Here is a 26,797-nt window from a genome sequence, read left to right as displayed (position 1 = left end):
AGCAAAGTGCCGACTACACCGAGCATCTTCTTGTTTCCTCTGATCGTTAAAAAGAAAGACAGAGAACCGAGGGGAGAGACAGGAAACGGGGGTAGTTGGGGGTGGGAACGAAGCGGCAAAGTGAGCCAGAAAGAGGCAATTGTAAAGCAAGAGACAGAAGAACATCAAGGAAGAGACACGGGGAGAGCCACAGACACAGAGAGAGAGAGGGGACAGGATAGACAGAGAGAGAGACACACGGAAAGCGAGAGCGAAAAATAAAAACAAAATTTTTAAAGAAAGAAAAGCGACAGAGAGAGAGAGACAGGATTGGAGAGAGACGTAGGGCACACGGTTCCGAGCAAGCGAGACTTGCAGAGAGACACAGGAGCAGAAGAACCCAGAGAGACAGAGAGAGAGAGACACGGTCCGGTCGGAAGCAATGGAAGGAACTGTCCCGTGCGATTACTGCCTTGGAGGATCTACAGCTGCCGTGAAAACTTGCCTCACCTGCTTGACGTCGTTTTGCGAGGAGCACCTGAGACCACACAAGGTAGGGGAGGACATGCGAAGTAACTCAACTTGAGGATGAGTCGACCTCGACGAGGATCGGTGTTGGGGCGTGAGCGGGAATCGCTGCACCACCGCTCCCCACTCACGGATAGACGCACACACACAATCACCACCTTTGGTTCGTCGTCATCATCATCGGTAAGTCAAGTATTCAGTATTTCTACTACTATTCATTGTCTAGGAATGTTTTTTTACACATATATAGTGGTTTTTCACGCGACTATTTCAATTGTTTTATTTGTAGTTTATTTGGCATCGATTCAAGTTCTGATTTCAATTGCGATGAAGCTAGTTGTAAATGACTGGGGAAACGTCGTACTCAGATTGTAAATGTTTGTGGATTTGCTCTCCAACACACCGGTGTGCTGTACTGGTGACAAATTGACACGTTTTTATTTTACGTGACAAAGCTTACTGTGTCGGGTGGTAGCGGGCTTAACGACATAATTACATATTTACACGAACTAACCCGCCAGAAAAAACCCTGTGTTGTGGATTCAATTGCGATGTTGTCTATTTCGATTTAAAGCTTTCGTGACTGCAAGGATTCATCTTTTTTGGTTCTTTCGGTAAAGTCACGTAATATATATTATTTTATTCTCATTCTCCGTGACTTCACCGAAAGAACCAAAGAAGATATTGTCTATTCTTACTCTTTGGTTCTTTTGTTTAATTTTTCGACCTATGTGACTTTACCGAAATAAACCAAACAATTGAAATAGTCGCGTGAAAAACCCGATATACATGTTTTAAAAAAACATTCCTAGACAATACAACAAAAATATATATCTGTTTCCTTTTATTTTTCGACCTACGTGACTTTACCGAAATAAACCAAAGAGTATGGATTCCTGCAGTCACGAAAGCCTCGAATCAAGATTGTCTATTCTTGTTTGCCGGGCGACCTGACCCCATGATTTATAGACAACTTAAGGAGGCTCTACGGCCACAGTCCGGGCAAATACGCAGTGATCGGGTCTGCGTCAGCAAATTGCAAATGTAATCAAAGGAATACAAATAAATGTTTAAATTAAGTATTGTATTAGGGGCTGTCCGTAAATGACGTCACGCAGCTAGGGGGTGGGGGGGGGTCAGACATTTGTGACGATGTGTGACGAGGGAGGGGGTTTGAGAGATGTGACGTCACATCAAAATTAGCAACTTTAAATATAGACAACACGTTCTACTTAATTAAATAGACTTTTTAATAAATGTTTTTCACTTACAACATCAGTGTGCAGCGGCACATTAAATACGCACTACAGTGACAATAGTTTAAAGCGATTTGAAGCATGGTTTATAATTTTTGGGGGGGCGGGGGGGGGCAGAGCTTTGTGACGTCATATTGGAGGAGGGGGGGTGTCTGACTTTTTGTGACGCCGTGTGACGAATGGGTGGGGGGGGTCAAAAATCGTCCATAATCGCGTGACGTCATTTATGGACGACCCCTTACTTCTAATATGTCCGCCTCATTGCTTATTAAAGCTCTCAGTTGCCATTAAGTCCCAAATAGTCTTCTTCACCAGCCCCGTGCATTTGTTTTGGACCCATGAGAGATCGCACGGCATTTTGGGCCACTGTGTGTGTGTGTCTGTTTCACAAATGCCTGGGCTATTTATCGCGTTTGTAGCTTTTGGGGCACCTTCCAAGAACGTATTAACAACCCCCGCGATATTCAAGGATCCCTTGCATCGTCATCATCATCATCACCACCAGCAGCAGCAGCAGCGCCGTCATACATTCCGTCGATGCACCAAATTCCACCAGCATCCATCACTGACAATGCATCAACCAACTCTCCCCGCATTCTCCAAATCGCTCTCTTTTATCAACAAGCAGTTTTCAGTTTTTTTCAGGTTATATTTATTTTGGTATAGCCCTGTGAGCCATTCGGCTCTTGAATCGGGTGCAACCGCAACAAACAAAAACACGAACAAGAAAAACATCTTAAAGTGACTATGTGTGACTGTGCAAACAGAAAAATCCAAGGAAAAAACGGCAAAGTCTTCCAGAAAAAGCACCGTACACCAACGCTGTTTGCAAAACATCCCAGTGGGATGCAAATCAAACAACAACAACTACAACCACAAGAAAACTTAGATTAAGGCCGTCAGTCTAACTCCCTACTACAACAAAACAAACACGTCCAAACCAAAAAAAACGTTCTCGAAATCACCAAAAAATAAAGCCATAATTGCTACGTAACAGTGATCACAGGGACTGTGACCGAATTTTTTTTACAATAAACTACATAAATAACATGTAACACCAAATCCTAGAGCCATAGCTGGCCGCATGACTTAAAGCACGCCGCCGTGGTCTAAAGCAGTGGTTCTCAACCTTGATTTTGGCTACTCTACCGCAACCTGTCAACCCCGAATCAGTGCCCTGACTTATTACAGACCAATTCAGACCTTATTGGTCACCCCGTGCCCCTTATAAATCTCAACGCTCATCCTACAAAGTCCCTTCACAAGGGAGAAACACAAACAAATAGACACCAATCTTGATTTGAAGCTTCCGTGATTGCAGGAATCCACCATTCTCTTTGCTTTTTTCGGTAAAGTCACGTAGGTAGGAAAATAAAATAGACACCACTAGTACACTCATCACCACTACACTCACCACTAGTACACTCATCACTAGTACACTCACCACCAGTACACTCATCACTAGTACACTCATCACCACTACACTCGCCACTAGTACACTCACCACTAGTACACTCATCACCACTAGTACACTCACCACTAGTACACTCATCACCACTACACTCATCACTAGTTCACTCATCACCACTACACTCACCACTAGTACACTCACCACTAGTACACTCATCACCACTACACTCACCACTAGTACACTCACCACTAGTACACTCAACACTAGTACACTCATCACCAATGCACTCATCACCACTACACTCACCACTAGTACTACACACACTCACCACTAGTACACTCATCACTAGTACACTCATCACCACTACACTCACCACTAGTACACTCACCACTAGTACACTCATCACCACTACACTCATCACTAGTACACTCACCACTAGTACACTCACCACTAGTACACTCATCACCACTACACTCACCACTAGTACACTCACCACAAGTACACTCACCACTAGTGCACTCATCACCACTTCACTCACCACTAGTACACTCACCACTAGTACACTCATCACCACTACACTCATCACCACTACACTCACCACTAGTACACTCATCACTAGTACACTTACCACTAATACACTCACCACTAGTACACTCATCACCACTAGTACACTCATCACCACTACACTCACCACTAGTACACTCACCACTACTACACTCACCACCACTACACTCACCACTAGTACACTCACCACTACAGGCGCCGTACGGACCTGACATACTCAATATTTCCCCGCACAAGAACAGGGGGTTAACACCGATGGGTTGACAGCTATTACACGCGAGCCAGAGGGCTCGTGGCAAACCGGTTCGATTCCCCGTCGCGGCAGTTAAAATAATATACAGGTGTCCCACTGAAATCGCCCCATCCCCTCCCTCCCTCCCCCATCTCCGTCCACCCAGCAGTACCTCCGATTAGCACGCTCGGCGACGTACGGCGCGAAAGAAGTTCGACATACGGTCCATACATGGATGTGGACAGCACACCCCGGTTTTGCGTGTGGGTGTCTGCGGGGTCAAGTGTGGGTCGCCGCACCCCGCCTCCCCACGTGCCAAGGGTCGACCAGAATACCCTCCGAGAGGGCACTCTTGGCAGCTCCGGCCAGCGGCGGTTAATTACCGCCGGGAGAGCGGCGTAAGAACAAAGCCGTTGCATGGACTGGGCCTTTACCATAGCGGCATCGTATTCAACGGCATCATCTGAACAGCGTCCTGCTAGAAATCATCGCAGCAACGCTCATGACTGCTGCACCACCATCGTCGTCATCATCATCATCGTCGTCGTAGTCGTCATTAACGTTATTGTCAACATCGTCGTCGTTTCTCATCACAGGGGCCGTACGTGAATGACGTCACGCGCCTAGGGGGTGGGGGGGGGGTCAGACATTTGTGACGATGTGTGACGAGGGGGGGAGGGAGGGGGGGTTGAGAAATGTGACGTCACATCAAAATGCGCAACTTTAAATAAATATAGACAACACGTTCTACTTAATTAAATAGACTTTTTAAAATAAATATTTCTCCTACAACATCAGAGTGCAGCGCCACATTAAATACGCGCTACAGTGACAATAGTTTAAAGCGATTTGAAGCATGTTTTATATATTTTTTTTGGGGGGGGGCAGAGCTTTGTGACGTCATATTTGAGGGGGGGGGGTCTGACTTTTTGTGACGCTGTGTGACGAGGGGGGAGGAGGAGGGGGAGGGGTCAAAAATCGTCCAAAATCGCCCCACAGGCGCTCGCTAACTTCCCGTAGCACGGTCGGCTACGTACGGTGCTAAAGAAGTTCAACGTGCACACGTGGGTAACAACACTTGTCCACCTTCCCTCCATCAGACCCAATGCTAAGACTACACAGGGGATCTTTGTTGTGTTGTTGTTGTTGATTGCTGTGCAACATTGAATTGGCTGCGCCGGGTGGTGGAGGGCGCACGACACACGTTTTTACTTTGACTTAGGGGCCGTGCATACATGACGTCACGCGATTTTGGACGATTTTTTACTTTTTGACCCCCCCCCTCCTCGTCACACGGCGTCACAAAAAGTCAGACCCCCCCCTCAAATATGACGTCACAAAGCTCTGCCCCCCCCCCCCGCCCAAAAAAAATATAAAGCATGCTTCAAATCGCTTTAAACTATTGTCATTGTAGTGCGTATTTAATGTGGCGCTGCACTCTGACGTTGCAGGAGAAAACATTTATTAAAAAGTCTATTTAATTAAGTAGAACGTGTTGTCTATATTTATTTAAAGTTGCGCATTTTGATGTGACGTCACATTTCTCAAACTCCCCCCCCTCCCCCCCTCGTCACACATCGTCACAAATGTCTGACCACACCCCCCCCCCCCCCTCCTAGGTGCGTGACGTCATTTATGGACGGCCCCTAATACAATACTTAACCACAGACACGTGGCAAAGCAGCCACGTGGTGGGTCGGCGTCAGACAATTGCCCGAGGTGTTGTCGGCCAATTATATTTTGGCGTTCAACGTGTGGGAGAAAGCCGGAGCTCCGACAAGTGGAACAGACGGAGTCAATATTTCGATTTGAAGCTTTCGTGACTGCAAGGATTAATCTTCTTTGGTTCTTTCGGTAAAGTCACGTAAAATGAGAATAAAACAATAAAATAACACAATAAAATTCTCACGACCTTTCGGCTTCAATGAAGCTCTGTCGTCCTGACACTTCTGTACCTTTCACCTGAAGACGGCCGCTTGCGTTGTGGCCGAAACGTCGTGAGAATTTTATTGTGTTATTTTATTATTTTATTCTCACTCTACGTGGTGACTTTACCGAGAGAACCAAAGAAGAGGGAGTCAATATTGTTGCTGAGCACGTCGCTCAGAGGCGGCGGCACCACGGAGCACCGGGGCTGTATCTCTGGCCATTGTTATTACAACGCTTTCTTTTGTAGAGGCGTTAACTACGCGCTGTTGCGTAACCTGCATTGCCACCAGGGCAGTGCAGCATTACCCCTGGGTACAACGGTTGGGGTCAGTCGAGGTGAAACGGATCGTGGCCAGGGGTTTGGTGCGAACCAATCAGACGGTTCCACGTGGGAATGTGTGATTGGTTCTGCCTGGCCACGAAGGGGTATAAGACAGGTGACCCAACGGACCTCGTGGGAGTTCTCTCCCTGCACGAAGACAGAAGACTGGGCTGAAGCCTAGCTAGGACCCTGGACCCAGCCTTTCAGCCCTTCTAAGGGCTAAGGCTCGGCATACCCAGTGGTCAGGACCCACCGGGCCAGCGGTGGGTCAGATAGCCTTCCCTAGGTCCTAGCCGGAGGACTAGGATAGCGGTAGACGTGTGAGTCCCGCCAGGTCCGGAGGTTGTACCTCCTTAGGTATCAAGGAGGTTAGCGGTAGACGTGTGAGTCCCGTCAGGTCCGGAGGCTGTGTACCTCCTTAGGTATCAAGGAGGTTAGGGGTAGACGTGTGAGTCCCGCCTGGTCCGGAGGCTGTACCTCCTTAGGTATCAAGGAGGTTAGCGGTAGACGTGTGAGTCCCGCCAAGTCCGGAGGCTGTGTACCTCCTTAGGTATCAAGGAGGTTAACGGTAGACGTGTGAGTCCCGCCAGGTCCGGAGGCTGTACCTCCCTAGGGTATCGGGTGAGGGTACCGAATATCCCTCTGTGTGTGTTAAGCGTTGTATAAGGAAATAATACAATAAACAGTGTGCCTCCTAAGGAAGTCTGCTCGTCCTTACAATACTACACTTTTAACTCACTCTGTCTGTTGTTGTTGTCGTTGTTGTCGTTGTATTCTCAAATCTTGTAACGCGATTTTAACCCACTTCCCAATGTGGTATCGACTGCAAACTTGGGTATACTTATGCCATGCTGGTGACAATACTATATTCTATCATAAAAATTAAAAAAGAAGTATTTTTAAACCATCTTTTTTTTACATGTTATGTTTCGGCTTGGGTCTAATTGTCCACTGCTTCCCTGACGTTGGCTGTAAATCACCACGGTCCCTTACGTCGTGCCAAGCTTCGGGGCCACTTCCTGGAGTCGTGGAATTCTGCCATTGCGAGTTCGGTACATTTAATTAAAGCGTGTTTTTTATTAAGTATTTTTTAAATATTACTTTTCATGTCATGTTCATGCTTGTGTCTCAGCTCATGTTCGTGTCTTTGGTCATGTTCATGTCTCAGCTCATGTTCATGTCTCTGGTCATGTTCGTGTCTCTGGTCATGTCTCTGGTCATGTTCGTGTCTTTGGTCATGTTCGTGTCTCTGGTCATGTTCGTGTCTCTGGTCATGTTCGTGTCTTTGGTCATGTCTCTGGTCATGTTCGTGTCTTTGGTCATGTCTCTGGTCATGTTCGTGTCTCTGGTCATGTCTCTGGTCATGTTCGTGTCTTTGGTCGTGTCTTTGGTCATGTTCGTGTCTTTGGTCATGTTCGTGTCTTTGGTCATGTTCGTGTCTTTGGTCATGTTCGTGTCTCTGGTCATGTCTCTGGTCATGTTCGTGTCTCTGGTCATGTTCGTGTCTTTGGTCGTGTCTTTGGTCATGTTCGTGTCTTTGGTCATGTTCGTGTCTTTGGTCATGTTCGTGTCTCTGGTCATGTCTCTGGTCATGTTCGTGTCTCTGGTCATGTCTCTGGTCATGTTCGTGTCTTTGGTCATGTTCGTGTCTTTGGTCATGTTCGTGTCTCTGGTCATGTTCGTGTCTCTGGTCATGTCTCTGGTCATGTTCGTGTCTCTGGTCATGTTCGTGTCTCTGGTCATGTTCGTGTCTTTGGTCGTGTCTCTGGTCATGTCTCTGGTCATGTTCGTGTCTTTGGTCATGTTCGTGTCTTTGGTCATGTTCGTGTCTCTGGTCATGTTCGTGTCTTTGGTCGTGTCTCTGGTCATGTCTCTGGTCATGTTCGTGTCTTTGGTCATGTCTCTGGTCATGTTCGTGTCTCTGGTCATGTTCGTGTCTTTGGTCATGTCTCTGGTCATGTTCGTGTCTTTGGTCGTGTCTCTGGTCATGTCTCTGGTCATGTTCGTGTCTCTGGTCATGTCTCTGGTCATGTTCGTGTCTCTGGTCATGTTCGTGTCTCTGGTCATGTTCGTGTCTTTGGTCGTGTCTCTGGTCATGTCTCTGGTCATGTTCGTGTCTTTGGTCATGTTCGTGTCTTTGGTCATGTTCGTGTCTTTGGTCATGTTCGTGTCTCTGGTCATGTTCGTGTCTTTGGTCGTGTCTCTGGTCATGTCTCTGGTCATGTTCGTGTCTTTGGTCATGTCTCTGGTCATGTTCGTGTCTCTGGTCATGTTCGTGTCTTTGGTCATGTCTCTGGTCATGTTCGTGTCTTTGGTCATGTCTCTGGTCATGTTCGTGTCCCTGATCACGTTCACGCTCCCGTCTCCGGCCACGTCCCCCTCCACGTCCCTATCACCTGCCCGCGTGTCTGCCCCCTCTGCCCTCGACAGGAGTTAGCTCTGCTCCGCGCGCACCAGCTGATAGAGGCGACGCGCAACGTGGCGGAGAAGCTGTGCCCGGCTCACTCTCGAGTCCTCGACTTCTTCTGCGAGCGCGAGCAGCGGCCCCTGTGTCACGAGTGCTCCCTGAGCACCGAGCACCGGATGCACCGGCACACGGCGCTGGAGGAGGCGTGCAGGGCCAAGCGGGTGAGCGGGCATCCACCGGCTCACTGACTCTGAAACGCTCGACGTATACACTCACCGACCGTGACACGCTCACCCAAAAACTCCGATATGCTCACCGTACGCTCACCGACTCTGACGGACTCACCCGCTCTGATGCACTCACCAATCCGGTACACGCACCGACTCTGATTCAATCACCATACACTCATCAGCTCCGAGAGGCTCACCGGCTCCGATACGCTCATCGTTGGTTCACCGACTCCGGTACGCTCACCAACTCCGATGCACTCAGCAACTCCGAGAGGCTCACCGAGCGCCCACCAGCTTCTATACGCTTACTACACTACTAACTGCTATACACTCACCAAATCCTTTGCACTCATACGCACGTGATGGCAGCAGTATGTTGTGGAGCTGAATTCTGAATTCTAATGTCGAAGGCTTTTAGCTACGGGGAGAGGGCTTCAGGAGTTAGAGTTCGTGCACTATTTCTGTTCCTCTTCCATTGAAGGAGCACAGGCTGCAGTGATAATACATGTTTTTTAAAAATTAGAAATCGCATAGATATAAATGCGTCATTAAACCCACCACCACCCGACACAGCCGATTTGTAAGGTTTGTCACGTGAACAGAACATGCCAATTCGTTACTAGTACAGCACACTGCTGTGTTGGAGAGTAAATCCGCAACATTTGCAATCTGAGTACGATGTTCCGCCAGTAATTACAACCGGCATCATCAGGCGACAGCCAAATCTGTCTGTCGCCTGATGCTAATTAATACTCAAATTGTAAATGTTGTGGGTTAACTCTCCAACACACAGATGTGCTGTACTAGTGTAGTGGCATAGAATCAGTAATGTAGCAGCATAGCGCTGGCTGCTGGCGGGGAAGGGGATCTGCGGCTTTCAGCAGCCCTGACGTCAGCAGGCCACGTGATACACCAGAGGGCGATCTAGGGGAAAGGTCACAGAAGGGGCACACCAAAAACCCGCTGGTAGGTTCTAGAAAGGGGGCGTGGCCGGGGGCGGAGCCAGGCCACGCTGACAGTATAAGAAGGGCCCCTGTAGGGGACCTCGGGGCTGTCGACTGTAAGTGGGGATCCCCGTCGTGCCGCTCAAGTCCATCGTCGTCATCGTCATCATTCTTCTCTTGGTCGCTTGATATTGCGCTGTTATATAGTCATTGGCTGTATCGGTCAGCGCCATTGGTGTTAAGACGGCTACTGTTGCGTATTTAGGCTAGGGTGTGTGTAGCCTAGGCGACTGTAGGGGTATGTGAAGCGAGATTGTGAGTATAATAAAATAAGTACCTCCAAGAATTACTGCCTCCGAGTTGAACCACTACACTAGTAACGAATTGGCACTTTTTGTGTACGTGACAAGCCTTACTATTTGGCTGTGGCGGGTTTAACGACACGTTTATATTCACATGATCTAACCCCCCCCCCCCCAAAAAAAAAACGAAAGAACCAAAGAGTATTATGAATGATATTGGTCGCGAAAGCCTACGTGGTAAACAGGCTGCAGTGGGCTTACAATGCAGTCCTTAGTTTGGGTTGCATGGCCACACTCGCACGACTGTGGCTTGTCTTTAATATTCCATTCATGAAGGAGATGTGTGCATTGGCCTGTTGATGGCGTTCTGATGCGGTTGACGGTTATGTTGTGACATCGCGGGATGTCACCGTGTAATGCCGGACCTAGCGAGGCACGGCGTGCGGTGTAGCGACATCGCGGACACCACGTGGATGTGGGTCCAGTACCGGCCCTAGAGGGGCTCGGTGAGCGCTGACTGACAGCGCCGAGTGGCACCCACGCTCGGCGTGCAGTGCCGGCCCCTACAGGATAGGGTGCGGGAGTGCCGGCCATGGAAACAGGGTTACTAAAGGCCGTGGCACTCTGGTTGACAGTCATAGGCAGAGAGGAATTGCGCAGATGGAGGGATGACACCCCGCACCGTTCACACATGTTGGGAGAGAACGAGAACTGTGAACCCAAGTCCAAGTTTGAGCACACTCTTTGCCAGTGTAATGTCAGAGTGTTTTGAGGCGCACACTCAACCCCGTGTCTTTTCTAAGAGTGGACTGCTCGCTCGTTCAACTTACACCGACGACCCGTCCAATATGTCCACCCGTGTACAACTTGGAGTAGCCCGCACGAAACCCAGATTTGAACGCAAAATCTCAGTGGTGGCAGCAGCTCACTGCTCTGCACCCAGAACCAACCAGGCACCTAAACCCTTCAGGCTTTAAACATCACGCCGCTCATTGAGCGTCTCGGCTCCCAAGTTTCAGGCTCGTAGGTTCGAGTTCGTGTCCTGTGCGCCGTGTGGATTCAGGTGCTCGTGGAGGCAAGGGTGAGACTGGTGGACAATACGTCTGGTCTCCTGCAGCAGGAGACAGCCACGCTGAGCGAGGACCACACAAACATTGTGGTATGGAAGCCCTCCAAGCTTGCGACTCGTGGGCCTGTCTGTCTCCTCACCATGGCCCCAGTGCCATGCCATCTCTCAATACGGTTTCATCCTTTGGGACGAGAATGATGGAGGTGATGATGATGATTTTGGTTGTGTGAATGTTGGTAGTGTGGGGGATCGTGATTGTGATGGTGTAGATCAGTGGTTCTTAAAGTGTGGTCCCCTGGATCACCAGTGATCCGTGACGGACCTCCAGGCTGTCCACGACGCTGCGATGCAAATGCAGGTTGACACGGCAATAGTGACAATTCCTGTACCTCTTTATTCAGACATTAATCTTTTACTTTGGATATTTTATTAAAAAAAAATCGAGTTTTGTAAACTACCCTGATTAAACTACCCCGACCCTAAGATCTAACCCCCCCCTAAATAAAAACCTTATAGCTGGTTTAAAAAAAGAAAAGGGGGTGTGTTTCAGTTATATGAATAACTTAGTTTGACCGGTACTTTAAGAGGGAAATTGAATGTGTTTTGTCAGCAGGGGTGGGGGGCGGGGGGCTGGGTGGTCCACGGGGCAAAGAAGTTTGAGAAACAGCGGTGTAAAGTAAGATGGTTTTCGGTAATGTAGTTGATGTCGATTTGGAATGCAGATCTTCTCTGCGTTCCCAGGTTTGAGTCTTTTTTCGGTCGATGGGCGACCGAGCTTTTTCATACATAGCCCCCCAGACTCTGGCACTCTCTCACACGAGATGCCCAGTTTATTCAACTTTTATCTCGTTCAAATAAATGGCTTTAGCACTCATTTATATTATTTCATGAGTGTCTGCTGCTGTGTCTTGTGCAGTGCTTTGGATTTCTTGACGAAAGCCACTTTAAAGCCACTATTATTATTATTAGCTTGTGGTCTGGCGCAGCCACATTTCACGAAACGTTTTCAAATGTTTTTTTGCGTGCGTTTAGTTTTGCTGTAACCACCCCCCCCTCTCCCCCCGGCACCTCCAATTTAGCACAGCTGGCTACGTACGGTGCGAAAGAAGTTCAACGTGCATACAAACGCCCAGATGCACTTTAACCCAGTGAAACCTACGAGCAGCCGACGCACTGTTTCCCCGCCGTGACCTCTTCACGTAGAACCTCTCGGAGCGTTGCTCATCTCAGCTGTCGAGGGCGTTTGAGGAGGCTCGGGCGAAGCTGTCTCGGCGAGAGGAGGAGGTGATGGAGGAGCTACGGAACGAGGCGCAGCGAGCGCTCTCCCCCATCGAGGTGTCCATGGAGGAGCACGTGTCGGGCATTGCGCGCCTCTCCAGCGTCAAGGACAGCCTCCAGGCCCTGCTCGCCTCGGAGGTGGACCCAGTCTCGTTCCTCAAGGCGAGTCGAGGGGCGTGCGCATGAGGTCGCGTTGGGCTACAGGGCGGGCGCTCTGTGTTTATGTCACTGACGCAGGGGATTTAGGAAGTGGGGTTTTTTTTGTTTTGGGGGGGGGTGGGGGGTGGTATTGTTGTTGTTATTGTTGTTGTGTCTATGAATAGAGTACACAATGGCGTTCACGTTATACTTCTTGTATATACAAAGGGAGGGCCGTTAATTCCACACAAAAAAGCGACACGGTGAACGAAGCAAAGTGCTGATTCATCTCGTATTGTTTGTGCGATGTCCCCCTGTGTGTGATGTCCCTCTGTGTGTGATGTCTCTCTGTGTGTGATGTCTTTCTGTGTGTGTGATGTCTCTGTGTGTATGATGTCTCTCTGTGTGTGTGATGTCTCTCTGTGTGTGTGATGTCTCTCTGTGTGTGATGTCTCTCTCTGTGTGTGATGTCTCTCTGTGTGTGATGTCTCTCTGTGTGTGATGTCCCCCTGTGTGTGATGTCTCTCTGTGTGTGATGTCTCTCTGTGTGTGATGTCTCTCTGTGTGTGATGTCTCTCTGTGTGTGTGATGTCTCTCTGTGTGTGATGTCTCTCTCTGTGTGTGATGTCTCTCTGTGTGTGATGTCTCTCTGTGTGTGATGTCTCTCTGTGTGTGATGTCTCTCTGTGTGTGATGTCTCTCTGTGTGCGATGTCTCTCTGTGTGCGATGTCCCTCTGTGTGTGATGTCTCTCTGTGTGTGATGTCTCTCTGTGTGTGATGTCTCTCTGTGTGCGATGTCCCTCTGTGTGTGATGTCTCTCTCTGTGTGATGTCCCTCTGTGTGTGATGTCTCTCTGTGTGTGATGTCTCTCTGTGTGTGATGTCTCTCTGTGTGTGATGTCTCTCTGTGTGTGATGTCTCTCTGTGTGTGTGATGTCTCTCTGTGTGTGATGTCTCTCTCTGTGTGTGATGTCTCTCTGTGTGTGATGTCTCTCTGTGTGTGATGTCCCCCTGTGTGTGATGTCTCTCTGTGTGTGATGTCTCTCTGTGTGTGATGTCTCTCTGTGTGCGATGTCTCTCTGTGTGCGATGTCCCTCTGTGTGTGATGTCTCTCTGTGTGTGATGTCTCTCTGTGTGTGATGTCTCTCTGTGTGCGATGTCCCTCTGTGTGTGATGTCTCTCTCTGTGTGATGTCCCTCTGTGTGTGATGTCTCTCTGTGTGTGATGTCTCTCTGTGTGTGATGTCTCTCTGTGTGTGATGTCTCTCTGTGTGTGATGTCTCTCTGTGTGCGATGTCCCTCTGTGTGATGTCTCTCTGTGTGTGATGTCCCTCTGTGTGTGATGTCTCTCTGTGTGTGATGTCTCTCTGTGTGTGATGTCCCTCTGTGTGCGATGTCTCACTGTGTGTGATGTCTCTGTGTGTGTGTGATGTCTCTCTGTGTGTGATGTCTCTCTCTGTGTGTGATGTCTCTGTGTGTGTGATGTCTCTCTGTGTGCGATGTCCCTCTGTGTGTGATGTCTCTCTGTGTGTGATGTCTCTCTGTGTGTGTGATATCTCACTGTGTGTGATGTCTCTCTGTGTGCGATGTCCCTCTGTGTGCGATGTCACTCTGTGTGTGATGTCCCTCTGTGTGCGATGTCCCTCTGTGTGTGATGTCCCTCTGTGTGCGATGTCCCTCTGTGTGTGATGTCTCTCTGTGTGTGATGTCCCTCTGTGTGCGATGTCTCTCTGTTTTGTCCCATTTTCACCTGTGTTGCGTTCGAAACGTCGTGATTTAAATTTTATTTTACATGTGATTTATTTAAATTTCATTTTATTTCTACGTACGTGACTTTGACCGAAAGAACCAATGAGTATGTTACAGACTAGTTGAGTGTATCGCTGTGATGTCTACTTCGTATTTGTGGATCAGGCATTACGTCGTCATATGTTGTATGATTTGTTCTGGATATCCACAGTCGCACACTGGAGTTTATTTTTTTTATTTTTCATATATGCCAATTGATTTGGTTACTCTGCAAACACCAGAGGAATGTTGAACAGCAAGCATATATTTCACAATGTTGTACGACGTTTCGCAAATAGATTACATCCAGCATCATCATCATCATCAGGTGCTAACAAGGCTCAGATCTCGAGAGCTGCTTTGCTGAAACGCCAAATCAATTGGCGCGTTTGCTCCCACGTGACACATTTATTTCAGTGGCTCTCTTGGGCGGTGGGGAGTTATAGTAAAAAAAAAATGACACTGTACCTAAACGATATAACCCAATAGAAAAAAACGTTATTCACGGGAACAAAATACAGAATTAAACGAATAGCCTCTCTGTACAGGGAATTAATGCACAAATTCGCCGAGAATTTATTAAATAAAAATTTCATGCATGGGTCTCCCTGTGCAACCTTTCATATTTCCCCTTCGTTAAGCCTGGTTCCCAGTCGCACTTTGATCTCTCTCCCCGTTACAAAGTCTCACCCTGGCTAGCTGGGACATGTTTTCACCAACTCAGTTAAATTGGCGCCTTCGCATCACACGATCTCCCCTGTTGAGGGCCAGATCAGGCCTGGCTTGCAACCCATGTTAGCCATAGCCATGGGGTCTATAGCGAAATGTGCTAACAACTGCTGTGCCACCACACTGAAAAATTCTGCAAGCAGACAATTGTGCCACGTGAATAGTGAGCGAGTGAACAAGAAGGGAGACACATCCCTGGAAGTACGGTGGGAGTCAGAAAGAGGAACAGATGAATTAGAGATCATGCTGCAGTTAATGACCTCATTCTAACTCATGGGCTTTCACAGGACACGTCGCTCAAAGAGGTTCACGGCCGGAGATCTAGAATAATGCGTGGAGATCTAGACTACTCTACGGGACGTCTGGCAAAAAAAAAAACATTACCAAGCTGTAGCGTGTACAAAATATTTTGGCTACGTGTCGTGGCGGGTACTGCAAGATCCGACCGTGTCCGGCCAGTGCTTGCCGAGCTGCCTTGGCTTCCGATTGGCGAGTGAATACATTACAGGGTCGCACTCATTACACACAAAGTGCTCGCAAACAAATGAACCACAATATCTTGCTCATCTCGTCGAGGAACGTAAACCATCACGTGAACTTCAGTCACCCTCGCAGCAGCTTCTGGCCGGCCATCGAACAAAGATGGTCACCGCATCGCTCGCGCTTTCAGACGCGCTTCCCCAGCCGTCTGAAACGCTCTTCCTTCCGATTTTCGGAGCTACGCACTTTTAAATCTGTGATTGAAAACTCATTTCTTTGGACTGCTTTTTGTGTTTCGTTTGTTGTCCTTTCGCCGCACCTCCGTATGGTGCCAACAGAAGTTCAACATACAGGCATACAATAACGATGGCGTGGCAGCCAAATGGAGGGAATATGTCCTGGAAGGCTGACGAGGGAGAGCAATGGAATTGGTTTGTTAGCAGGTGCCAGGGGGATCATTGCATTGCAGGACTTTGAGAGATGGTGATGACTTGGAGATACCTTAATCTAGCAGTAAATTGTATGCTTGGTTCTTTCGGTAAAGGCACGTTAAAGGGAAACAATAAAATATATATAAAAATATTGTTTTATAATTTTTTATTATTTTATTGTTTCCCTTCAACGTGACTTTACCGAAAGAACCAAGAATGTGAATCACTGCAGTCGCGAAAGCTTTAAATCAAAATTTAGCAGTAAATTGTTCATGGCTGATGAAGGTGATAGTGACGATGATTACCACGGGAATCGACAACACAGTTATCAAAATGTTGAAATGAATCAATAACGAACGATTGAGTGCCCTTTATTAATTGTAGATGCTGAAAGATCAAGATTTGAATGAGAACCTGCAGACCGGCAGTGCTTTCAGGAGGAGTGAAAACATTGACAACGCCTTGAGGCGGATTGTGGAAAGGGCACTTGCATCGCTGAACTCAGTGGCAGAAGGTGAGACGAGCCGGCTCGGCGCACAGGCACGGTCATTATGAACCTTCTAAGATTCATCCGGTCCCAGTGTGACAACACAGGACCTCATAAGTACAGCCCCCAGGACTCTGACATGACCATTATGAATCTTCTAAGATTCATCCGGTCCCAGTGCTACAACACAGGACCTCATAAGTACAGCCCCCAGGACTCTGACATGGCCATTATGAACCTTATAAGATTCATCCGGTCCCAGTGCTACAACACAGGACCTCATAAGTACAGCCCCCAGGACTCTGACATGGCCATTATGAACCTTCTAAGATTCATCCGGTCCCAGTGCTACAACACAGGACCTCATAAGTACAGCCCCCAGGACTCTGACATGGCCATTATGAACCTTCTAAGATTCATCCGGTCCCAGTGCTACAACACAGGACCTCATAAGTACAGCCCCCAGGACTCTGACATGGCCATTATGAACCTTCCAAGATTCATCCGGTCCCAGTGCTTCAACACAGGGCCTCAGAGGTACAGCACCTAGGACTCTGACACGACCAGAACCTCAGAGTTACAGCCCCCCAGGACTCTGACACGACCAGAACCTCAGAGGTACAGCACCTACGACTCTGACACGACCAGAACCTCAGAGGTACAGCACCGAGGACTCTGACACGACCAGAACCTCAGAGGTACAGCCACCAGGACTCTGACACGACGATGATGAACCTCATAAGATGCATCCGGTCTCAGTGCTACAACACAGAACCTCAGAGGTACAGCACACAGGATTCGTGGCCAATATGAACCTCATGAGAGATATTATATGGTTCTTTCGGTACTACATCATGGGACCTTCTCTGCCAGTACCAAAATATGATAATCGGTTTTTCCCCTATTTTTTCTGGCAACGAAACAGCTGTGTTAAGATGTTAAAACACCAATCTGAAAACCTCCACAAGGAATCATGTCACTGCATTGACCACAATGCTTGTGGTCAGAATGCAAACAAAAAAACATTCTCTGATAACATATGCATTGTCCTTGTGGACCAATCAGTTTCAGATAAGGCCCACTGAGCTATATAGCTCCTTTTTTTTAAAGTGACCTGGCCTAACGAAGTGGCTCAGCAGGTATACATTGATAGCAGCCCAATACTCTAAACGCGTGTTTCTAAATGCGGAGGAAAACACTGGAGGATCCGGAGAAAAATCCACGAGACTAAAGGGAGAACATGCAAACTCCAAATAGACAGGCGTGAGGGTTGGGATCAAACCCACGACCTCTTGCATACCAGGCAAAGGAAGTAAACATCTCGCCACGGCGCCCCAGGAGTAATTGTCTCAGTGCCCGGACCATTATCAATCCTCTGAGTAAGAGTCCCAGTCCCAGTGCATGAAGCCAGGTTTTTCTCCCCGTTTGCGGTTCACCTTGCCTACAGACAGGACCATTTCGACTCCACCCTCATCGACCAGCGACGTTACTCCTGCACTGATCCCGATGGTCCCCCAGACATCTCTCACCGTGCAGGACCTCGTCAAAATAGGAGCCTTCACCGACATCCACAGAGGTCAGTAGAAGGTTCACCCCCCTGCCCTTGTAGTCTGGAGGTCTCTCCCCAGCAATTCATGCTTTGGACTTAACATCCATGCGTGGATTTTTAATAGGGCTTTTTTTCGCCTGTTTTTCTGGCAACAAAATTGAAACCTTTTACAAGGACTCGTGTGTGCATTAAGCACAACACTTGTGGTCAAAATGCAAACAAAGAGGGTAAAACCCTATTATTATTATTATATTTTGGTACTGGAAAAGGAGGTCCAATGATGTAGATGCTCACCCCGAGCCCTCATTGTCTTTGAGCTGTACGCCTTTTGGCGTTCTCTGGTCTAGCACCAATTGAGACGAGGCTCAATAGAAAGCCATCTCTGGTGTGGACCAATCAGTTTCAAGGACAATGCAAATATTATCAGTGTGTTTTTTTGTTTGCATTTTGACCACAAGTATTGTGGTTAATGCACACATGATTCCGTGTAAAAGGTTTCAGTTTTGTTGCCAGAAAAAAGGGGAAAAACCCTATTATTATATTTTGGTACTGGCAAAGGAAGTGTAATGAAATGATTGATGTGATCACTTATCAACTGACACGTTCATCCATCCATCCACTTACTGACTCATTCACCCACTCTGTCTGGTCGAACCCCACCCCCGCAGGACTGTACGAAAACCGCCAAGTGGCCATCAAGATTCGCAAAGACGGTATCACCAACGAGCAGCTGCTTGAGGAGGGGCGAATGATGGGCGCCTTGCGGCACGACCGGCTGCTTGCCCTGCTTGCCATGGTCTCCGAGTCTCCTGCCACCCTCATCATGGAGTTCATGAGCAACGGTGAATGAGCAGAGCTGAAAAACGTGGTAGGGGTGGGGGGGGATCTCAGTGAGAGACTGCAATCAAATGCACATAAAGACACAGATCTCCCACAAAGCCTTTTCTGGCTGTTGAATTTCTCTCCCCTCTGCTGATATTTAAATACCGCACCAACCTAGGAGAGGCACTGGACTGCTTTGGATCTTCGCCACTGGTGTTAGACGTAAGCGGGATTCGAACTCGCTGGGTTTCCTAGCTCGGTGCACGAACGACTATGCTACCGGTAATGGGAGCAGTGCAGTGCGCTACCGCTGCCCTAATAAAAAAAAAAGATCCCCCTGTATAGCTTTTTACCAGACTGTAGGGGTAAGTGATGTTAGCGAGCACCTATGAAGGCCCCCAACATACAAACACACACAAAAACTACATTCCCACGACCAAACTGAGAAAATGGTATCGGCCTTTGATTCTGAGCAAAGTTAGCACCGACCGGACTGTGTGGTTCGCTGGTAGTGGGCTGTGTGGTGTACTTTGCGAAGGGAGCTGTATGCTTGTTTACATGCCCGACAAATGAATTGTGACATCGTGGGGGTCAACGTCAAAATGAGATGCGCATTGTGAGTGGCATCTCGCTCAGCTTGACACGAGGGCCATGCTTTTTCTTAAGACTAGAATTTCGGCGGCATATTGCTGTCGCCCCCACTGATGTCCTCTTTACCCCCCTCCCCCCCAATGTGTGCAGATACTACTTACTTACTTACTTTATTGTATGTAGGGTGTGTACGGGGGGGGGGGGGTCCACTTTCTATAACTTTTTGATTCAGGCCTTTTGAAAGGCTCTTATAATTTAGTTGACAGACAAACGGAACGCCGGGCTTTTATAATAAATTGCACCACGGAAATTTTACAAAAAATGATCGAATTTGGCTTGGGATATTCCACACTACCCTGCTACCCCTAGGCATTGATTAATTGTTGTTGAGAATTGGAGGTGGTTAGGTGGTGCATCGAGGCAAAAAAAAAACTAGTCAAGCCCTGTCACTGTGCTCCAGTGATGTTACAGAGCCGACGTATTCAAATTTATGGAAGTGATCTAGCAGTGACATCACTGGACAGCTATCTTGCTCTTAATCTTATACTTTAAAGTCTTGATTCTCATAAATGAAGTATCAAACTCGTGCTGGAAAGCCCAGGACACATGGTTTGTATTCTTGGTTTCATCCTGGATTTTAAACCGGGTTCTCAAGTGTTAGCGAGTTGATGGTCTCAGCCCGGTTGCCAATGTCTGTACAAAAAATAATCCTCAAATCATCACGTTTAATTTAGTTTAGGGCTTTTTCTGGAGGTTGAAATTACCAGTTGTGAGATTTACATTTTAGTTTTAACTTGCAAAGTGGCAAACATTGTTTCTGTAGCAAGACGTTTTGTTGAAATGTGCAGTAACTCGCACGTGTAGATAATAGGTCACTTGAAGGGATTTCAGAAGTACAGTAAAACCTTGGATTGCGAGCATAATTCGTTCCTGAAACTTGTTTGTAATCCAAAGCACTCGTATATCCTAAGCACTCGTATCACGTGACGCTCGGCAGACAAAGCGTACACGTACTACTCGTATTGCAAGACCCTCGCTCGTTTATCAAATTAATATTTATTTAAAAATTTTGCTCGTCTTGCAAAACACTCGCAGACCAAGTTACTCGCAATCCAAGGTTTTGCTGTAGTTCTATAACATCTCCGTCCACGGGTCGTTCTCTATATACACACAGCGTAAGCCACATCCAAATGGATGCTTAACCTCACGACGTGACGCTACAAGCACAGTCGAGGCACATGATGGTTCATCACTGCTGGCTATGAATATTAAAAAAGTTTTTTTTTTACCTACATGACTTTACCAAAAAAAACCAAAGCGTATGGATCTTTGCAGTCACGAAAAGTAAATAAAAATTATACTCCTTGGTTCTTTCGGTAAAGTCACGTAGGTATAAAATAAAATAAATCACGACATTCCCACCTGATGATGGACGCTTGTGTTGCGCCCAAAAAGTCGTGATTAATTTTTTTTACCTACGTGGCTTTACTGAAAAAAAACAAAGAGTATGGATCTTTGCAGTCACGAAAACTTCAAATCTAGAATTTTAAAAGTTAACATTTTTATCTCTCTTGACGGCAATACCGATAGTGCTATTGATGTGTAGTTGGTGCAACGGGAAGGGTTCATAATTAGTTGATCAGCATGTGCTCATGTCACGTGATTTGTGTATCCATGTATTTATTCATGTCTTTCTGTTCTCACGTCTCATTCTGTGTATTCGCATTTCTGTCTTCATATACATACACGTGTTCATTTCTCTGTGACTTTCATTTTTCTCCGTACTGTATTGATGTCTCTGTGCGCCCATGTCCCTCAATACTCATCTCCCTGTGTACTCATCTCCCTGTGTACTCATCTCCCTACATGCAACAGGAAATCTTCTGGCCTTCCTCGAGAAGAAATCTTCCTCCAACCGTGACCGTTACTACCTCAAAATGGCTGCCGAGGTACCCTTCGTTTTTTGTTTGTTACGGCTGAGTGGACGTAGTGGCAGGACAGGTGCGATGGCCCACGCAGCACGAGACGACACTCACATCCATAGTCGGTGGTCCCAAGCCATTGGTGGAAATTCCATATTCCCATGACGGGATACAGTGGCATTGGCGCACGTCCCCCACGTGGTAGACGTTGGGAAGCCCTCCTCAAATAACACAGAGGGGTTTTATCAGATGATACGTAAGAAGAAATGTGCGCATGTATGTATGTATGTTGAACTTATTTCGCACCGCACATAGCCAACCGTGCTAATTGGAGGTGCGGGGGAAGGACAACGAACTAAACACAAAAAGCAGTTCTAATAAAATCAGTTTTCCATCTAGATTTAAAAGTGCATAGCTCCAATGGCTTCCTAACATCGGAAGGAAGAGTCTTCCAGGTGGCCGCAGAAAAGCATCTGAATGCGCGCAATGCAGTGACCGTCTTTGTTTGATGGTTGCGTGATGGTTTATGCTCCTTGGTGAGATCAGCGAGGTGTTGCGGTTCATTTGTGGCAAGCACTTGGTGTGCCATGAGTGCGACCTAAATCTGTTCTTCAGCACCCGGAATTCCATGCAGCTTCGGCAAGCACTAGAGGGACATGGTTGTGAATCGACTGTACGTAGGAGAAGGGAAACTCTGATATCACATTGGAGCGGACAAATCTCGCACAATCTTTTTGCAGGCAATGTCTTGTCTGGAAGTGAATCTACAATTACCAATCTGATGCCTGGCTGCCGTATCCTGACCACCTCGTATCCCAGCCCTTCAACGCCTCGTGTTCCCAGGAGAATCCCAACCACCGGGCGTTAACCAGGCTCAGCTCTGCTGACGAGATCGAGCATGTTCACGGTGATTTGGTGGCGGCGGTGGTAGTTGGTGAAGTGATATTTTTTTTTATGCCCTTCGAGGTGGCCGAGGGGATGCGCTTCCTGGAGGAAGAGGGCTGCGTGCACCTTGATCTTCGTGCGGCCAACATTCTTCTCGACGACGGCTTCGGCTGCAAGATCGCGGGATTCCAGCTCGTCCGCAAGCTCGCGGGCGAGGTGTATCAAATCAGTGAAGGTGACGACTCAGTCCTTGTGATCGTCATCATCATCATCATCGGTAGCAGCATTGTGTCGTTGCTCTGTAGACCAGGAGATTGATGATCGGTTGTCGCGTTGCCATTATTACCAAAATTCCCACCGTTACCGGCACTACAATCAGCATCAGCGGCACGATCATTTGTATCTTCACAAAAACCACCGGCGCCATCATCATCGTCACCATCAGCAGCAGCAGCTGCATTAAAGGTGAATGAGTCTTTTGTTATTCACGGTCGCAATTTGATTCAAGGATTGTCAAAACTGTGGGGGACGTAGCGGCTTCTATTGGCTGCAGGGGTCACGTGGCACGATTTCATACAACAAACGAATTGGAAAAATATACACAGAAACAACCAACGAGTAATTCCTGCAGTCAGGAAAGCTCCAAATCAAGTTTGGAAAAATATAGCTTTTTACAAGTGCGATGTGTTAATCTTTAGATGAAATAATCGATAGTAATTGACTAATATATGCGTCTTTACACCTATTATGAATCACCAGCGTCATCATCATCAGCAGCAGTAGCAAGCAGGATCACTGGCATCGTCTCAAACATCGCCACCACGATCATCATCATTGGTCTCTGTGTGCAAGAACTTAGCATGTAACGAAGCATCAGTCAATCGATACGGTTCTTCAGTTAATTCCTGTAGTTACTTTCCATTCATCATCATCAGCCATGGTCAATCCACTGCTGGGTGAAGACCTGCCCAAGCCATCACTACCCTCTCTCAAATCCGCGATGAACAGTATCCCCTTGTTTTTCGCGAGGGGATACGTTCCACAGATGCCCGCGAATAGCAATAAAAACATAAATAAGCTACTAAACACATGAACATTATCTAAAGAACACAATAACATTAAAAACGTAAAGTAAATAAGAATTTTACTCTTTGGTTCTTATAAATCACGACTTTCCCACCTGATGATGGACGCTTGTGTTGTGCCTGAAACGTCGTGATCAATTTTATTTTATATCTACGTGACTTTACCGAAAGAACCAAAGAGGATGGATTTCTGTAGTCACGAAAGCTTCAAATCAAGATTAAATAAAAATATATTATTAAAGTGTTAATAATACTTTCAAAATGAACTCACTTTAAATTATGATGTTGCATCACATTCTCTCTCATCACTTTATCTCTTATCACTTTATCTCTCATCACATTATCTCTCATCACTTTATCTCTCATCGCTTTATCTCTCATCACTTTATCTCTCATCACTTTATCTCTCATCACTTTATCTCTCATCACTTTATCTCTTATCGCTTTATCTCTCATCACTTGATCTCTCATCACTTTATCTCTCATCACTTTATCTCTCATCACATTATCTCTCATCACTTTATTTCACCACTTTCTTTCTCTCTCTCGATATAATCGTGTAGAGTTCCAGATGCGATTCGTGGGTAGCCAAAAATCGCGGAATAGCAAGTCGGTGAAAAACTATAGAATAATATAATCCGCCTAGAACTTGCGCAAAAGCTGTTCCATCGCTCCATCTCCACACGGTAGAGGCCCTCTCAGGCGCGTACCCTCATTTGGTTGCCAGAGTCGGTGTACGAGGAGGGATATCATCCAAAGATCTATGCGGTTGGATTGCAAATCTACACGCTGCACTGCCTTACCTGTGGGTGTGCAGGAGATATGCTGCCCGCACGCTGGTGTGCCGTCGAGGCGTTCACTACCAAAGTCTGGACGTCCAAGTGTGACTCCTGGTCTTTCGGGGTGCTGCTCTTCGAGATTTACACGGACGGCACCCTCCCTTACAAAGGTTCAAATGGCCCGCGCCAATTCACGGCACCCCACAGTCATTTGAATAATCGCCGCGTTTTAGAAGAATGATTTACTGCTGCAATTAATTACGTCATCTGAAAATTTCATCGCATCATTTGCCGTTTCACGTTTTTGTTTTTTTACGCCTCATCTCTACTCTGTTGCTTACTCCGTCATGTTGAAGGTACGATTAGCGTATAACGTGCATAATTATTGACGTATACGTAATGAATATATCACGAGCGTACAAATCGATTTCGCTACTTGCCTAACTGTTTGTTTGGCTAACCGTGCGGTGTTGTTGTCCTGCCCCCAGACCTCCGATGAGCACGGTTGACTGTGTATGGTGCCCACCTCTTGACCGCGATCTTTTTTTTAATAACCGTGCTATCCGACGGGTATAAAACTGTGACGGCGTCTGCTCCGTGTCCTCCATTGTTTACCCCCCCCCACCCGATCTCCTGCCCCCCCCGCCCCCCCCCCGACCCCACCACCCCTGTAGGGAAGACGCACAGGGAGGTGGTTGAGCTGCTGAAGCAGGGAACCCGCCTACCCCGTCCAAGCGTCTGCCCTGATGCCGTGCACCGCGTCATGTCCTCCTGCTGGCATGAGGACCCACTGACGCGTCCCGACTTTGGCGAGATGTACACCTCCCTGAGCTCACTCATCCGGGCCTAAGCTCCACTTTCGGGTTGACACCTTTTTCACTGTAATCCAAGCCTGGTACAGAGGATGTCGTGTGTTTAATCCCGACCCTGATGGCCGTATATTTGAAGTTTGCATGTTCTCTCTCGCTCCCCGCACTCGCGTTAATTTTACTCTGGGTCCTCCGGTTTTTCCCTCCGCATTTAAAACCACGCGTTTAGAGTACTTACCTGTTTCAAGACCGAGAGCAAGCGAGGGCTTTACCATTCTGGCGAATTGGCCGATGATGCTGGATGAAATTACCAGCGAAACGTCGTACTCAAACTGTAAATGTTGTGGATTCACTCTTCAACACACCGGTGGGCTAAAGTAGCGAAAGATTTGTCTTTTGTCAACGTGACACTTTTTTTTGCTGATTGGCCGTGTCGGGTGGTGGAGGGTTACGACACATTTATAAATAACGCGATCTAACCCAAAAACTTTTATTATGAATAATATTGGTCACGAAAGCCTATGTGTTAAACTACTTACCTGCTATGAATTTCCACGCAATAAGCCACTTCGTTGAACCGTCAAATGTGGCCAGGTTACTTCTGGGGGAAAAAAAAGAGCTTTATAGCTCAGTGGGCCCTACCTGATCAAAATTAAAAAAATATAGTTTTTAATAGATGTTGGGTTTCATTCCGGGTTTCAGCCGCTTATGATTAAATCAGGGTCTCAAGTCCTCTTCTTGCATTTGTCATCAGAGGTCAATATCCAAATCGCTTGACTGCTTTATTTTTGTACAGGAGCGAGTTTAGGTGATTTCTCTGAGCATGCATGTTGAGATAGCAGATACGTTAAGGTGGCATACATGGTTAACAAGGGATAGAATAAGTGGTGCGTTTTCAAAACACCGTTACTGATGCAGGTGCATTCTACTGCAGAAGGAGGGGGCATTCTCCGTGGATAATTTAGATTTCATCACGTTACTTAAGTCGGGTGATTGTGGAGTGCTCCTCCTCTTCGAATTTTGAGCTGTGTAACCCTTCCCAGACTGGCATCCTTGCTCGCAAGCTTCACGAATCATAATTGAAAAAGGAATTGAGAGGGACAGATTCACGTTGATTATAATGCACAACAAATAAGTCGTACTGCAGCTGCAGTGTCCACACTAGTCCTTTGTGTAGACATTAACGAATTAGCTGTCGGACATCGCATTAATTATTTTTAATGTTAATATAACTAAACTATATATTTAGTTATATTATGCAACTTGCATCCCGATTAGCTACAAAGTGGATGACGTTGAAATATATATATTCGGCGTTGATCCATAGTCTGCTCCGAACTCATAGTTGTATAGTTGTTCGTAAAGTGAGGAATGATTTGAGAGTTGAAAGTTCGTGTTAAGCCCGATGTGTGAGTGACTTTAATAGTGTGCTTCAAGAGATATGTTGCCTTGTGAAATGAGACGCCCTGTTCTTTATTCACCTCTGCGTGTTATTCCATTCGTCTTGGGAATTGGCTCGTATATTAATGAATGCTCCCTCCCATTTCGAGTTGAGTCTGTATCATTATTCGATGCTGCATCCCAAAGTGCAAGGGTGACTTTTTTTTTCACGGAATAATAATTTCGCGCTCGTTGCAAATTGCTCGCCGAAAATGACCCACAATGCCTTTCTGATCTCGTCATGGAGCATAAACTATCGCGCGAACTCCGGTCAACCTCGCAGCAGCGGCTTGTGGCTCGCCATCAAACAAATGCGGTCACCGAATCACGCACTTTCAGATGCTGCTTCTGCGGCCGTCGAAACGTAGTGAGAATTTTATTGTTTTATATATATTTTATTATTTTGTTGTTTC

General features: G+C 47.1%; 1 protein-coding gene across 1 annotated transcript; it reads left to right on the top strand.

Moving 5' to 3' along the window:
* Positions 1-112: 112 nt before the first annotated feature.
* LOC116943421 (uncharacterized) lies at positions 113-26,487 on the top strand. The gene is made up of 11 exons (XM_076060161.1): positions 113-532; positions 8,652-8,849; positions 11,168-11,263; positions 12,377-12,613; positions 16,400-16,529; positions 17,950-18,078; positions 18,720-18,893; positions 21,340-21,413; positions 22,353-22,506; positions 24,174-24,305; positions 24,810-26,487. The coding sequence occupies exons 1-11, from the start codon at positions 422-424 to the stop codon at positions 24,983-24,985; spliced, it is 1,611 nt and encodes a 536-aa protein (XP_075916276.1). The 5' UTR covers positions 113-421; the 3' UTR covers positions 24,986-26,487.
* Positions 26,488-26,797: the final 310 nt, after the last annotated feature.

Source organism: Petromyzon marinus, chromosome 1, assembly GCF_048934315.1.
Source record: "Petromyzon marinus isolate PM22_M1 ecotype Great Lakes invasive population chromosome 1, UKy_Petmar_22M1.pri1.0, whole genome shotgun sequence".
Taxonomy (NCBI): Eukaryota; Metazoa; Chordata; class Hyperoartia; order Petromyzontiformes; family Petromyzontidae; genus Petromyzon; species Petromyzon marinus.
Note: the sequence above shows the minus strand (reverse complement) of the source record. Positions and strands in the feature narration are given on the sequence as shown.